Here is a 16,218-nt window from a genome sequence, read left to right as displayed (position 1 = left end):
TAAAGCACGTTCCTGGTGTGCATCTGTTGCTAATAAATTGTGTTGTTTAAAAGTCGATACCTCTTCAGTCCCGTTTCTGAAGTCCAGGGACCACACAGGTAGCTGGGCGCGGGAGCGTTGGGCTTGTAGATTGTGAGCAGGTGCCATCTAGTGGCGGATGGCCCGCATAGCGCCTGGAGGCCAGAAGCAGCTGCTCCCGGGAAAGCCTGTCTTCCCCAAGCTGGGAGCACAGACCCTGTTCTGCAAGTCAGACTCCTACCTGGTTGTAGATCTGAAGACTATACCAAGAGATAGTCCGATTTTTTTTTTAAAAGTTATAATTTATTTGTAAATACACAGAATTTGGGTTTTATGCTACTTCTCAAATCTTACTCATTTCTGATGTCCTGCAACGTTTCTTGTGAAAGAGAAAGCAGGTAGCCGAAGTTAGGTGCATTCTTGGTTCTAGACTCCCGTCCTGTGAGCAAAGAGGACTGCCGGGGAAGAGGCACCCGGTGCTGAGCTGTCCTGCCCCCCCCTTCCTCTGTACTCCCATGGTGATGTCCCGAAGTCCGAAAGTGGTAGAAGGACCTTCTTTCCAGCAGTTATTGGACCGTTCTTGGAAGATTTGGTTTACTTTCCTTCTAGTTGTGTCAAATGGAAATGTTTGTTGCTGTGCAGAGCATGGTTTGTAAACTTTTGTTTCATGATTTCTTTTTGCATTTGTGTGCGTTTTTTCAAATAGATGAGTTAGTTTGCGGTTAGATTTTGGAGGTGAAGGAGGGCGTATAAAATGGATAGTGGCTATGAAAATAGACTTGGATTCTGTTCACTTCCACAAGGATGGGATTTTTATTTATTTATTTTAATTTTTTTAAAGATTTTATTTATCTGACAGCACAAGTAGAGTGGCAGGCAGAGGGAGAGAGAAGCAGGCTTCCCGTCGAGCAGGGAGCCCGACACGGGGCTCGATCCCACGACCCTGGGACCTCGACCCCAGCTGAAGGCAGACGCTTAACAACTGAGCCACCCGGGCGCCCCTGGGATTTTTTTTTTAAAACACATCAACGACTGGGGAGATGTGTTTTCATGGTTGAGTCAGGAAGCAGTTAGTGAGTTCTAGATTTCGAGAATGTGATTGTGCTTATGGCGGGACAGACTGCTGGTTAGGAGCTGGAGCTCTGTGGAGACTTAAGGTGTCTGATTAACCTTTAAAACCTGGTTTTGGGAAAATTCTTGAAAAAGTTCTTTCCCAGATTTTAAGCTTTAGGTTTTCTTGTAAAAGCTGGTTAATTTGTTCAGTCAGAAATCCAGTATTTAACTTGTAACCCGTTTTCTTTTTTTTTTTTTTTAAGATTTTATTTATTTATTCATGAGAGACAGAGGGAGAGAGAGAGAAGAAGCAGAGGGAGAAGCAGGCTCCCAAGGAGCAGGGAGCCCAATGCGGGACTCGATCCCAGGACTCTGGGATCATGACCTGAGCCGAAGGCAGGCGCTTAACCATCTGAGCCACCCAGGCGCCCGTAACCCGTTTTCTTCAGAAATCAAAATATGGCTTCCAAAGTGTGAAGATTCTTAACGTATTTTTCTATTAATGCAAATAAGCTCGTTTTATGAGTTATGTTAATAGATCAATTATTTAAAACGAAAACTTGAGGGGACTTGGGTGACTCAGTCGTTAAGCGTCTGCCTTCGGCTCAGGTCATGATCCCAGGGTTCTGGGATCGAGCCCCCCATCGGGCTCCCTGCTCGGCGGGAAGCCTGCTTCTCCCTCTGCCACTCCCCCTGCTTGTGTTCATTCTCGCGCTGTGTCTCTCAAATAAATAAAATCTTTAAAAAAAAATAAAATGAAAACTCGTATACTGTACTCAGTCACACAGAGAAAGTAGCAGGAGCAACTTGGGGAATAAAATATGCATTCATTTATAAAAATTTGAAAATATGATTATTTAGCTGTCACCCATCATTTTAGTTCCAGGCACTTTCCTTGTCATTTAGGCTTTCTTCTTTTTGTAGTTCACATTGCGTGTGTGATGGCGCACATGAGAGAGCTTTAGAACACTTAGAAGTTTTCCTGGCCACAGGACTAAAGTCGCTAGATAGCGGACCGTTGGAAGCAGTTTGCGTTATTGTTCGTGGACACCAGAGGCTGTGGTCTCAGGACGCATGGAGGGAACCATGCTGGTGCTCTGTGTTCAGTGCTGGGGTCCGGGTCCCAGTCGGGCTCCGAGTCTCCGTGTTGGTCACGCGGCCTCGGCCCCGCTGTTGCCCACTGTTCCCCTGCCCTCCTGCGTCCCTCTGCGGACGGCGCATTCCAGCTCTGTCTTTGGCTCTTGGTTATTTTCCCTTCGTTTTCGGGAAGAAGAGCTTCCAGGTCAAACCAGCTTGTGACAGTGTTTTCCTGTGATTCCTTAGCTTCGCTTGCACCGAACGCCTGAGTTGTGTGTCTTAATTGAAAAGCTCCATGGTTAATACAGCTAAAACTTTTCTTGAGCATTTTCTACATCCTATCCAAAACCTCTTGCAGCAATAACGCTTCTGCATCTCCTCTCCGGCCAAGTGTTACATCTTCATTACGTTTCTTTGAGAATCAGTGTTCCTGTTTCTGAGCTTTTTCTCGTTGAAACATCTTTCCGGGGGCTCTTTTTTTTTTTTTGCAGACATGTGTGCTGTTTTCTCTTTGTTAATGTCTTGCATGTCAGTTGTCTGAGGAACTCCCAGGCTTCGGCTAAACTTCGATGCCTGGTGGCTCCCATCTTTCCTTTCCTTTCCTCTGGCCTGTTTTTGGTTTTACCAGTTGTCTTGTTGTTAAGACACGTAAAATGATGATAAGAAAAGAATCTGCCGAGAAACATTATTTAAACACTGTAATGTTCTTGCTATCCCATCAAGGTTTTTGTAATGTGACATTTATTATAAAAGTTATTGGAAATTCACAAATACTGAAATTAACTGCTGAAATGTTAGAGTTATTTTTTTCCTTTTTTTAAAAAAGATTTTTTTAATTTGAGACACACATGCAACGCACGAGAGGACACATGCACAGGAGCAGGGGGGAGGGACAGAGGGAGAAGCAGAGTCCCCACTGAGCAGGGAGCCTGATGTGGGATGGGATCCCTTGGGATCATGACCCGAGCCGAAGGCAGACGCTTAACCGACTGAGCCACCCAGGCGCCCCCCACTTGTTTTTCATACAGTAGTTCTCAGTTAGAAGACTTCCTCAGGCTTGCAGTATTGGGATATTGTACCTTTGTAGGAGGGTTATTTTATGTGCCATATAAAGCTCAGATCACTAGTATGGTTTAGGATAGAAGCTATTTTCTGTCTCAATTACCCACACTTCCCCCATATACCTCCGTGGAGTTGTTCGTAGATTTTGTTCTTTTCAGTAAAGAGGAGCAAGTAGGAAGAGGTGTGAGGACCCTCCGAAGTCACAGCTACTGGGATGGGACAGCCAATTATCTCAGGGTGCAGTTTGCCGTCAGCCCGGGCGCAGCCGCCGTTTGGGGTCATCACTGAAATACTACGTCTGGTTTAATTAAGGGCATGGGGCTGCTGATCGAATCCCATACTTGGGTTGCACAGGGCTCCCCACGGGTGGGAGGAGGGCCCTGGAGAAGATGCCTCTTCCCGCGCCCTGCGCAGCCTGCGCCACCCCAGGAGGCTCTGGGGAGGAGCTGGCTGCCATGCGGTTGCGGCAGGAGGACGCATGGACTGCGTAGCCGCAGCACGTGGACCTGGGGGGCGCGCTGGGCGGTCCTTGTCGTCCGCCGCAGCTGGCCAGTGTAGATCCGTCACTGGTGTCGGCGTTACTGTGCGGTCATTTTAAATTTTCCTTTATCACCATGTGCTCGTGCTTCCTATCTTGGAGAGGAAGATCCTCTTCTAGAATTGCATGACTTGAGAGCATTTGGGTTCAGTGTGAACAGTTCTGGAAATTTGCCACTCATGTGAGGCCCCATGCTTTACCCCGAGCGCACCCAACCTAAATATAGTACTGTCCTAGGAGAGTCCATGCTGAGCCTTCCCCGTGTGGTGTCTGCTTCTCCTCCAGCAGATGCTCAGGACACAGCCAGGAGGTGGCCTGCCGACCCACCCCTGAGGTAGAGCATCTCAGACCCCTTTCCTCTGAGTGCATTTCCATCCTGCACTTCGCTCTGCAGGCTGTGGTCTGCACAGTGCCCCGGTTTTAACTGGAAAATAAAAAAATAATTTTTTTTCCATATTCAGCTCACATTCATTACAGAAATCTTGTTTATTTTTCAAAAGAGGCAGTCTTTGGGAATAGCGGAGGTGGCGTAATTCGTGGGTTCAGTAGTTTGCCCTCACAGCTCGAGTACGGTTGGGTCGGCATCACTGTGGCCCGATTGAGGACACTGGCAGAGTTCATGGTAGAACACAGCCTGTGTTAGGTCTCGGCCCGTGTCAAAAATCAAAATTCGGTTCTCAGGTCTGTGGGAACTTGGCAGTGGAAAAGACGGCCTTAATAATAGGAAGTCCTTATGTTTTAGCGAGACAAAGAATATTGCCCCAGCCAGACCTTTCCTTATAACGTCCGAGCAGGTGTCTGACTTTGTTCATGGACCGAGGAATTCCGGAGGGTGGGTCACCTTAGAACTCTCCAGGTGTGAGCAGGGTGGGGATCCTGTCGCCATAAACCGGGAAAGCCGCTGTGCCTGCCCCCGCTCCCGTAACTGGGCATTCACTACACTTGGCATTCACTACACTTGCCATATTTCCAGGACGTGTGGTTGGTAACTAGGTTGGTAACTAGGTCGGTAACTAGGTTGTCAGTTTTGCTGCACGTTGCTAGGACCGTGAGGCCTCGCGACTGCCCACACGACACAGGCTTTACTTTTCACTTCTGCAAGCCCCTGAGAAGTATTTGCTGAATTGACTAATTCATATTCCACTTCATACTTTTCGGGGTGCTTTCCTGTGCTCAGTCTCCATACATATGACTCGTGGATGTTAAATGACTTGTTTATTCATTCGTTAATTCAGCGTGCGTTCATGGACCGTCTACCTCCTGCCACATGCGCTAGATGCTGGTGATAACAGTACTTGCATACAACCTGGTTTGTGGTTTTGGAGCTCAGATCGTTTTGGGGAGAGGCAGAGAGGACACATACCCACACCCGGCCCGGAGGAAGACAGGTGCCAGGGAAACAGAGCACGTGGCGGGAATGGGTGTGCGAGGGGGCTGTTATTTTATGGAGGGAGGTCTGGGAGGTGCTCCTTGGGGACGGAGCGGAGCCTGGTGAATTCCTGGGGCCTGTTGGGGGGGTGGGGGCTGTCCGCATATGGGAAGCCCACCCCGCTGGTTAGTGGACGTGCTGGATGAGGCGAACTGTGCTCTCATGGTCAAACGTTTGTTCCATTATTGCCCAAGGAGGTGTTCTGCAGACTATTTCAGTGACTTTGTTATGTACTTTGTAAAATACTCCTGCCACACCTTAGGTGACCAGGTGCTCATTCACATGTTTTTTTTAGGGCAGAAGAGTGTAAAAGAAAGGGAGGAGGGTGCCTGGGCGGCTCAGTTGGTTAAGCGACTGCCTTTGGCTCAGGTCATGACCCTGGAGTCCCGGGATCGAGTCCTGCATCGGGCTCCCTCCTCGGCAGGGAGTCTGCTTCTCCCTCTGACCCTCTTCCCTCTCGTGCTCTCTCTCTCTTATTCTCTCTCTCTCAAATAAATAAATAAAATCTTAAAAAAAAAAAGGAGGAAAGCTTGAGACACACAAACCTGGACTAGAGTCTCAGTTCCCCCAAATGGCCCGGAGCTCTGTTGGGGGAAGTGCGGTGGCTGGACGGTGGCCGGGTGTGGATGCACTCCCTACGGGCGCCACCGCTTCTCTGCTCAGGCCTGCAGGGTCCCCCCATGCTCCATGGCCCCCCGGGGGAGCTTTCTTATCTTGCTTTCCGTGGAGCCCACTTTTAACCTGTTGAATGCCGGTTTCTGGTTGAAGAGCCGCATGACCCCCAGCGCCTTGCTGACCAAGAGATTCAAAATCCGTTCCCCGCGGTCTTGCAGTTTTGTCTCCTCTTTGACCCTGGAGCTCCTTACCCTCTGCTTTTCTGTCCAGCTTCTCATTTTCATGGGGACACAGTGCAAAGGATCACGCACGGTCTGCCATGGCCCGAGAGTGTCCCTGCCGTGTGCTTGGCGCCGCCCGCTTCCCCACGCCCTCAGCCTGGCTGGTGGGCAGTGAGGAGCTGGCCTGGCCGCCGGCGGGCCCCGGACATGAGCGACTTGGCTCCGTGGACAGGCTGCTGAGGGGGGGCAGTGACAGCGCAGCCGTACTGCCACCTTCGTCGGGGCTTCCGTTACGGACGGTGGTAGCTGATGACGTCCTGGAAGATCTGCCGATGCTGGAATCCGAATTAGTCCTCTGTGTTCACAGCCTAGCTCACCGGGGTGAGCCACGGGGGAGACCGGCCGCACATCCCCGCGGATAATGGGGGCACGTCAGTCTGTGGGAGATCTGCCGATGCCTCTCAGCACACAGCTGCCGGCAGGGACCAGAGCTTCCCCGTGAAGGGTCCATTGCAGTATTTTGTACAGAGGGAGGCCCACCGTACGGAAGGGTATTCCTGGTTTTGTGCTTAGCGAGGAGTTTGGTTTGTGTTCTGTTTGAACCAGAAGAGTGGGAAGGTAAGAAATTATAACGACCCTGGAAAGAGAGGCAAACAGCCTGAGTCCTCTAGCGGACAGAGGAGCCCTCAGGGGCCCATGCTCACGAGTGAGCAACCATAGGAGACCCCTGGGGCTAGAAGTAGGCCCCATCACATGACCTGCCCACCCCGAGACCTGCCCACCCCGAGACCTGCCCACCCCGAGACCTGCCCACCCCGAGACGCCACGTCCCCAGGACACTGCCCCGTTGCTGAGTGTGCGCTGAATAGCTGCTCCTGGGAGAAATCCTCAGTGCCACTGTTCAAGTTATAAATCACACAGCGACAAAGCGTTTTTTCAAAGGTGATGCTCTCCCCTTAACCTCGCTCCCATGTACCTGTGCAGAAAAGGGGCTCGCACGGAGAAATGAGGGTACTGGAGACGCACGTGACACCAGCGGCTCGTGGTCCCCTGTCACTGGGTCCCTTAGAGCCTCGGGGCCGGGGGCAGGTGGCCTTGCACAGTCACTGGGTTCCTGGGAGCTGACTTGGTCTTCTGCATGCCTGTCCCCGGGAGGAGTGGCAGCACGTCGCCTCCCCTGCAGTGTGTCCTCTGTGACTCGCAGGTGTTTGTCCTGTGTTGACCCCACTGCTTTTCGGTCTTGGCCACAGTTTGAATCACCCTGAGGTTTTTGTAGAAAAGGCTCCTCCCCTGAAAGGCTGGCTCTTGGTCTGGGTTTGGGAATTTCATGCCAGTGTTGGTTCGTGTTATTACGGGTGATTCTAGTGTGCAGACAGAATGCTGCCCTTGAATAAATCGTTCCTTTGTTCATCCTGTACTGAGCAAATGTCAACGTTCAGGGCAGTGCAGCCACCAGCCCACTTTTTTAGGTAGAAGAGTCCAAGATCCTGCAAGGCTTGTTCATAGTGCTCAGTTTCCAGAAACCTCCCCTCAGTAGGCCTGTTCTGGACATGCTCCCGTTCATCTTGTTTCTTCTTGGTGTGTGGCTCAGAGCCGGGGCTGGGCTCTTTCAGCTAGATGTCTGCCTGAGGATGCTTTCTTGATCTAACACACTGGGCTTGTGGTCCCCTAGGACCCTGGAGTCTTTCCCAGCACAGCTCTTAAGCCAGACCTTTCACTTCCTGTGGTTTCTGTTTTTCCTCCTGGGATTTTGTGTTATTTTTCAGCCTTTGTTCCATCTTGTTGAAAACCTTTGAGTCTTTTTTCTGTTGCTGAAGGTTTTGGCTGAGTGTCAGTCTCAGATCTGATAAACTGGTCTAGTCCCATTTCTTCATCAAGGCCCCTGGTAAAACTGATGGTGGGAGCACAGACACTGTAGCATCTTTCATCCCTGTTGGTCCTGAGCAGGGGTATTGTTTCAGCTCACAGTGCAGCTCAGAGTCCTCGACGCAGCCTCGCGTCGTCTGGTCCCCGGACTGTCAGCTGAGGCCAGGCCCACGTGCCGACTGGCCAGTGTCGTAAGCCTCGCCACAGAGGGAATCGTGCTGGACAATCCATGGGCTGTTATGGTGCTGGGTGGCTTTTTTTTGCCAAACCTGAGATAAAATATTTTGAAACGCATCCTGTTTTATTAAACAAAAACACCAAGGCATCCAGAATTTATCTAATCTTAGCAGGTCAGTTGCACAATATGTTTTGATGGTGTTAAGGTTTCCACAAACCACCTCCGTGGCTGAGGAGTGCAGTGAGGTCCCACGGATGTGCAGTGGTGAAGGGTGAGGGTGTTTAAGCATCGCTGTGCAGGTGTGGTGCGCCGCGGCCTCCGTCTTCTGTCACGGGGGCAGAGGGCCCGGGGAAGGACACGTTTCTTGACAGGTGTGGCCGAGCTGAGCGCGCTGCACACAGACAGGGGCCCTGCTGCGTCTCTTCTGGCTCCGTAGGCATCCTGCCCAGGAGCGGAGCCCTACCACAGGCGCCATCCCTTCCCAGGAGCCGGGCTGCGCGGGTGGCGGGCTCTGTTCTCAAAGAAGGCAGGGCCCCCCAGCAGACAGCCTGGGCCGGGGGCCCGGTGAGAATCCGCGGCACAGCCGCCTCCCGGCCTTGGTGCCCTGTCCTTCGTCCAGAGAAAGAAGGGTGCCGATGCCCAAGCAACGTTGCCGCTGAGCTCCAGCTGCTGGAAGGACAGGAGAGGTAGTAAAGGTGTTTGTCACATGTGGGCGATGGTCACAGTGGAAAATATGAAGAAGTTAAACTTTGAATTTTTCTGTTAAAAAGGAAATTATAGTGCTAACGAGTTGGAAAAAACTAGATAAAGCCCTTGCAAGAAACTACAGTACAGTTTGTTGAAGGACCTCGTGCTGGTGGTTCCAGTAAAGCCATTTTGGGTTTGGGCAGAGGAAAGTTCTGTTTCCAAGACTCCTTAGAATTAGGGCTGCATCGCCAACTTTTTTTTTTTTTACTAAAGAATCTCAGCGATGGATCTTAGACTTTCTTCCTTGTGAAATTTTAATAGCTTGGAAGTTTGACCCTTTCTTAACCTTTAGGACAGCTCCCCTCATTTTTCCCATCAGCCTGAAGTATGAGGAGGCTGGCACTGAATGCAGTGTTTGTGGTTACCCGTGCCGTGCACTTGCTGTCGGGGAGCCCAGCGTGGGCTGGACTTGGCTGCACATGCGTCCACAGCTCCGGCATGCATGCGGGGCTCTGGGTCCCCTGGCAGCCCTGCTCTGGGTCCCCAGAGCCTGCAGGGCCCGAGCACCGGGCAGGACCTGCAGGCGCTCCCTGGGACCTGGAGAGGCAGGGCGGCAAGAGAACCCTTTGCCATGTGTGGGATTACGCACATTATAGTCGTTGTTTACAGGGATAAGTAACGGCTGTGATGCAGCAAGTACGGGGTGGGGGGGAGTGGAACGCATCCTTCCTTGAAGCACCTGGGCCCAGCAGCAGCTCAGCCAAGCACCTGGCGTAGAGAACGCGAGAAACAGAGCATCAGAGCGTGAGTTGGAGAGCCCGTGTGCAGGAGTGGGAATGCACTGCGGCCCGCAGCCCTGTCGAGCATCCCCTGAATCAGGGCCAGGACAGGACCCGGGTCCATGGCTCCATGGGGCCGTTTCCGGGGCCCGCTTGTCTCCGCGGGGTAGCAACACAGAGGCCTGCTTTTCAGTTGTGGGTTCTTAATTGAGGGGGAAAAGAAAAGAGGCGGTCACAGGTACTAGTGAATGGTTTCACATGCATGCACACACGTGTTCACACGCTCGCATCTCTGTGTACACATGTGGACATGTTTTCACATGCACACATACACGAGTTCACATGTGCGTGCCCCTGTGCATGTTTCCATGTGCATGCATATGTGTTCACATGTGCACCCCTGCGTGCACACGTGTGTGTGTGTGTGCGGCCGCGATTACCCTGTCGCAGGGTACTCGAAGTGCAGGTGTCAGGTGGTGACTGAGGCATGCCTCCCGGGGCCGTGCAGATCCAGCTGCTCTGCACAAGTCACGTACTTCAGGTCAGGCCGCTGTGGCTGGATGTCATGGCTACAGCACCTCTCAGAGCCTGTCCTCTGCAGACACTCCTCTTAGCCTCGTGGTCAAGGTTACACGCAGCTGTCTATGGGAAGTACATTAGGCCCCAAACTCAGAGCGCATAGCCCTTTGGTGAAGCCTCATAAAGTGCTTGGTGCAGGCTGCCCCTGAGGGCGTGGCTCACGGAGCAGGTGGCTGGGGAAGTGTGGGTGCCCCTCGAGCCCGGTGGGTGTGGCCCGTGGGAAGTCCATCATGTAGGTGACTTGCTCTTGTCAACAAAGTCGGAAATGGTACTCTGGAACCCGGGAGCATGGGACCCCAAGGTCGCGCCTCTGTCCCTGCTTTGGCCTGGATGCCCCGAAGCTTGGCAGCCTTGAGTGACCCCGCTGGCTTCGTGGGGCGGGCTGGAGGTGCCGGGGCCATGGGCTGGCCGGGTGCTTCTCTGCAGTGACCTGGGGTTCACCAGACCCATAGCGGGGAACCTCACGAAGGAAAGGGCGTGCCCGGGGCTGAGAGCTGTGGGCTTCTGGTCTGAAGAAGCGCCTGGTTCTTCAGCTGCTCCCCTGTCCCCTCCTTCAATGTCAGATTGTTTGTGTCCCTCGTTCCGAACTGTCCTCCGGGAGTTAGACGGCCATTGCCCGTGTCCCTGGTTCCGAACTGTCCTCCGGGAGTTAGACGGCCATTGCCCGTGTCCCTGGTTCCGAACTGTCCTCCGGGAGTTAGACGGCCATTGCCCGTGTCCCTGGTTCCGAACTGTCCTCCGGAAGTTAGACGGCCATTGCCCGTGTCCCTGGTTCCGAACTGTCCTCCGGGAGTTAGACGGCCATTGCCCGTGTCCCTGGTTCCGAACTGTCCTCCGAGAGTTAGACGGCCATTGCCCGTGTCCCTCGTTCCGAACTGTCCTCCGGGAGTTAGACGGCCATTGCCCGTGTCCCTGGTTCCGAACTGTCCTCCGGGAGTTAGACGGCCATTGCCCTTGTCCCTGGTTCCGAACTGTCCTCCGGGAGTTAGACGGCCATTGCCCGTGTCCCTCGTTCCGAACTGTCCTCCGGGAGTTAGACGGCCATTGCCCGTGTCCCTGGTTCCGAACTGTCCTCCGGGAGTTAGACGGCCATTGCCCGTGTCCCTGGTTCCGAACTGTCCTCCGGGAGTTAGACGGCCATTGCCCGTGTCCCTGGTTCCGAACTGTCCTCCGGGAGTTAGACGGCCATTGCCCGTGTCCCTGGTTCCGAACTGTCCTCCGGGAGTTAGACGGCCATTGCCCGTGTCCCTCGTTCCGAACTGTCCTCTGGGAGTTAGACGGCCATTGCCCGTGTCCCTCGTTCCGAACTGTCCTCCGGGAGTTAGACGGCCATTGGAAAGGAGGCCCGTTTTTCTCACGACCGGTTTCCTGTGACACCAGCTTTGCCCCCACCCCCATCGATGGCTCCAGAGACCGAGTGCAGGTCGCAGGCGTCTCGTGATTTAGTGTCTTGGTCAGAGGTATTGGAAGTTCTGCTGTGATGTTTTATAATCCTTTCTGGGAGCATAAAATGTGGGGACTTGGACAGATGTGCTTTGAAACCCCCCCAGATATACAGTGTCAGGTTACACTGTCCTCTCTTTCAACTTTGGAATTCGACTCATAGTCTCTGGCATGTGTTTTCATAAATTCGTATTCCTTTAATACAGGAAAAACTAGGGCCCCCAACCCCTGGAGTTTCTCTCTTTGAACATTTAAAAGTGACTTTGACATTCTGAGCATCAGTGGGAATTGAAGAGAGGCCACGAGTTTTCTGCACGTTTCGTCCCGGGTTAAGTGCCCTTTAATCAGCAGAGGTGCCCAGGGCTGCTCAGTGTGCCTTCTGGAGAACAGGACATGATATTCAGGACAGGCGGACATCCCCGGAGTGGACCACGTGTTAGCATTCTGGTGCTGACAGGGATCTGAGCATTTATTCCTCCTGTGTCTTACCTCCTCCCCCCTCCTGCTCATCACGACGTAGTGGTCACCTGTTTTAGGTGGGACATAATCCTTTAATGTTGCATAGGAGTGGCTCATTAACTACCTACTAATTGAAACTGCACATTGGTTACTCTGCTCCTTCTGATCTCTGTCAAAACGCATTCTCTGAAGGATGCCTTCCTGCTTCCATGAAGATTCCTTTAGAATACATTTAAAAAAAAAATACCAATTTGTTGGGATTCCTGAGCCTTAACTCCAAAAAATATACTTAGAAGATTTTTAAAGAACATTTTTTGTAAATAGATACCTACGTTTTGCTGCAAATGTTTAAGTCTCTAAATATTCTTAAATGAAGACCAGCGATATTGGGCCTTGCCATGAGTGGGCACCTTGACATTTTAACCCATTGCAACGGTGACAGGTGGCATTCAGTGTCGTGTCCACAATAGGAACTTGTGTTCTGTGGTTTGGAAAGTTTTGAGATATCCAGGAACATTTGTACACCTTCCAAATGTTGAGCTCACTCTGCCCAAAGTCGTCAGTGCAAATAAATGTAAAATGGAGTTTCTCTCCAGTTGTGTTGAATCCCCTTGGGGTATAGTCTGGTCTGGCTCTGCAGAGGCTTTAGCATGTCGGTCTGAAGGGCATGGAGCCCCGCTCCCACCTGCTGCTGATGCCCTCCGTGCAGCCTGGTTTGGGAAGAGGCGGGCCTCCCTGTGCCAGGGCACCTGGGCACACCCAGGCTGCCTCTCTTGTGGGAGCACCGTGGTGGGAACTCCAGGGGCAGAGAGTTCAAGGCCCCTGCCCTGGGCAGCCCTCCGGGAAAAGGTGGGGATGAGGAGCCTCACTTACCCACCCTTCTCATGCCTCTGAAGGGGAACTTCAGTTGTCAAACCTTTTGGAATGGAACAGTGGACCTTAAGAGAGAAAGTCATTAGGGACCGTTCTGCATCCGTGTGAAGTCGACCTATAGCCCAGACATTTCTGGGGCCGCCACAGGATCCCCTGCGCAAAGTAAGCCATTTTTAGGCCCAGCCTCTGTGTGACCGTGGGCTGCATCTCAGGGTCCCTGCGGCTTCTTGCCCTATGTCCTCAGGATCCCTAACTGTGAGTGCATTTAGAGAGTTCTCTGAAAGTCGTGGGAAGCCTTGTGCTAGTATAGAGCAGGTATTTCTTGGTGTTTGGTACAACTAGTTACCCTCTGTTAACGAGTAACTGCATAGTTATAGGCAACTAGAGTTTATTTCTCCAGACAATCTACTGAGTTAGTCAACTGAAGAAACCAACCCCACCCCAGATACTGCCCTTTTGCCCTCAAATCTGGCCCACTGTTGAGAGTGTTGTGGGGAGCAGCCCCGTTGTTTCCCGAGGACCCGCGCACCCTGCGCGTGGGGGCCGCAGTGCCCTTGGGTGTGCTACTGTGTCTCGTTCTGTCCTGATGAGAAATGGTAACGTCACGTTTTACATTCTGATCCTCCAGGGGGAAAGCCACTCCGCTTCTGCTTTTCTGAAGAGGTGGTATCGACTGTGCTCTCCAATGGAGACCAGAGTCACACGCCTGGGAGTGACGTGTCAGCCACAGGCCCCGGGGATCCCAGAGCGGGGAGCGCAGCTTCCGTGTCCATGCTCGAAAACAGGAGCCGAGATGCTAACAAGAGAGCAGAGCCGCCCAGGTTTTCCGTGGACATCAAGACGCCCGTGTTTCACCTGAAGCAGGAGGTCTCTATCTCCAGGGACACCGCAGACTTCCCTTCACATTCGGATCAGACTTTTCCAGAAGGATCAGACCTGCAGCTCTTGTCCGCGAGCCCAGCTCACCCCCTGAAGGAGAAGCTGTCTGATTTGCACACGAGGGAGCACGCTGCGGGGGGAAGGAGGGTGCCGGCCCCAGACCTGGTCCCACTAGACCTCAGCGAGAGGTCGAGCCGGGACGACCCCAGCCACAAGGAACTGGCCTCGTCCCTACAGGCTGCGCTGGCCGTTCACCCGTGTCCTTACTGCAACCACAAGACGTACTACCCTGAGGTCCTGTGGATGCACAAGCGTATCTGGCACAGGGTCAGCTGCAACTCCATGGCCCCCCAGTGGATTCAGCCCAATGGTTACAAAAGCATCAGAAACAACTTGGTTTTCCTTGCCCGGAGCGGACGCACGGGCCCCCCGCCTGCCCTTGGGGGCAAAGAGTGCCAACCTCTGCCCATTGCTCGGTTCACGCGCACTCAGGTGCCGGGAGGGGCGCCGGGGCCCAAAGGCAGTCCTTCGCCCCTGGGCGTGACCCCGAAAGCCGCTAGCGTGCCGAAGAGCAAAGAAAGCCATTCCGGGGGCCCTTGTGCGCTTTGGGTGGCCGGCCCCGATGGGCCCCGGCAGACCAAACCTGGCCATGGCCCTGACCCGCACGGCGCCCCCACGCAGCTGCCCCTGCCGAAGCCCAGGCAGGAGGCCAGCCCCAGACCGGGGCCCGCGGCAGGCGGCGGTGGCTTCAGCCGAAGTGCCACCCCCACGCCCTCCGTCATTGCCCGGGCAGGCACCCAGCACCCTACCAGTAGCAGGCCAGGGGACAAGTATGTCACCCCTCCGGCGGGGGCCAACCTCGGCCCCCCAAATAAGCACAGTGCCCCGGACCCCCTAAAAGCCAAATTCAGCCCCCAGCCTCAGGGTCAGCCACAGGTGAAAGGTGATGGGGGCCCCCCTCTACCTCCCCGCGAGCCCCCCTCCAAGGCCGGCCAGGAGCTGCGGCCGCTGGCTAGCTGTGGAGCGGGCCCCAGGGGGCACGCAGCCTTGCAGGCCCAGCCCGCCCTGCACGCCAGCAAGCCTGCGTCTGACAGCCACGAGAAGCGCCTGGACATCCTCAATATCTTCAAGACGTACATTCCAAAGGACTTTGCTTCTCTCTACCAGAGCTGGGGTGCCAACGGTCCTGCACTAGAGCACAGAGGTAAGACGGGCCCCTCCCTGCCTGCCCAGGTGAGCGCGGGAGTGACCGTCCTTGGTGGGCCGCATGGAGGAGCCTCTCCTCTGGGGGTCAGGCAGCTGCCTGCCCTCTGGCTGTGTGTCTGAACACAGAACAGAGAGGGTGGGGCAGATGCACCCTTCTCCGGCCCCCACAGCTCTGCCCTCTAGGGTGCAGGTGCCTGGTGCTGGGGGCATGAAGCTGCCGGCCCCGCGGGACTTCCCTCCTGGTGTTGTTAATTCAGACATAGCTGAAATTTGACAGGAGCAGGCAGCCTTCATGCCCTTCATGTCCTTTGTCTTTTTGTTTTTGTTTTTTATTTTTTAAGTAAGCTCTTTGCCCAGCATGGGACTCGAACTCATGACCCCGAGATCAGGCTCTACTGACTGAGCCAGCCGGGTGCCCTTTCCTTTGTCATTTTAAACATAGAATCAGTAGATATTCATTGTTCCTTTTCTCTCAAAAGGCAGAAATGGTCATCTGAAGCGACTACCTTATTTTTGTACATATGTAATTTAAAAATATGTAGTTCACTGGCATTAGTAAGCAAACCGTGCGGAGTATGAATGTACCATACAAAGTTTGGGGGCCTGGCTTGTGCCAAGTTCCAGAAAAGATATGCCTTTAGTGGCCATTTTCCTTTCCTGCCAGTGTCTGGGTATTGACGCCTCGTCACGAGCATGACGAGGAACCGCCAGGGACGGTACACGCTGGGTAGGATGCCTTCGTCCTTGAGGGTGAACTGTGGGTAGCTCTCCCTTAAGAGAACACTAGGAGATCTAAGGATTTGCTATTAAAAAACCAAAACCAGGCATATGAAAACCCTGATGGAGCTGTGTCTCTCTGTTCATTACCCTTCTTTGAACTGAATTGTTCATCATGCCCCTGTCATTAAAGTAGGTTACCATCAGAAATGACCTTTGAGATCCGGCCCCTCAAATTCCAGCAAGTGGAAGCACTTGGGGGAACGTAGTTCAAGGTTTGGTGGAAGTGGGTGAACAGTGAGGTACCCCACATCCACGGTGTGAGATGTGCAGTGGCCGTGGGTGGCTGGCCGAGAAGGTGGGTCTCTCCCTGAGTTCCCGGTTGCCTCCGGGGACTTCGGCACCTGCCCGGGTCCGCGGGCACGCTGGAGCCATCCTGGCACGGTGAGTGGCGCCTTTGGCTCGTGAGGAAACACTAAGGTGTTTTTCGACGAGGAAAACGCTCGGGGGTGCCACGGTCTCGGAGGTTTCGCCCGTGG

At 53.5% G+C, this 16,218-nt stretch overlaps 1 protein-coding gene across 12 annotated transcripts in view; it reads left to right on the top strand.

Annotated features, from left to right (window-relative positions):
* The window catches only part of ZNF516 (zinc finger protein 516), a 119,293-nt gene that overhangs the window by 85,616 nt on the left and 17,459 nt on the right, over positions 1-16,218 (top strand). For all 12 annotated transcript variants that reach the window (XM_027575641.2, XM_027575643.2, XM_027575640.2 and 9 more), the window contains exon 3: positions 13,506-14,960. In XM_027575641.2, the coding sequence (XP_027431442.2) occupies positions 13,506-14,960 (1,455 nt within the window). The remainder of the gene's footprint in view (positions 1-13,505; positions 14,961-16,218) is intronic.

This window comes from Zalophus californianus, chromosome 14 (genome assembly GCF_009762305.2).
Source record: "Zalophus californianus isolate mZalCal1 chromosome 14, mZalCal1.pri.v2, whole genome shotgun sequence".
NCBI lineage: Eukaryota > Metazoa > Chordata > Mammalia > Carnivora > Otariidae > Zalophus > Zalophus californianus.
Note: the sequence above shows the minus strand (reverse complement) of the source record. Positions and strands in the feature narration are given on the sequence as shown.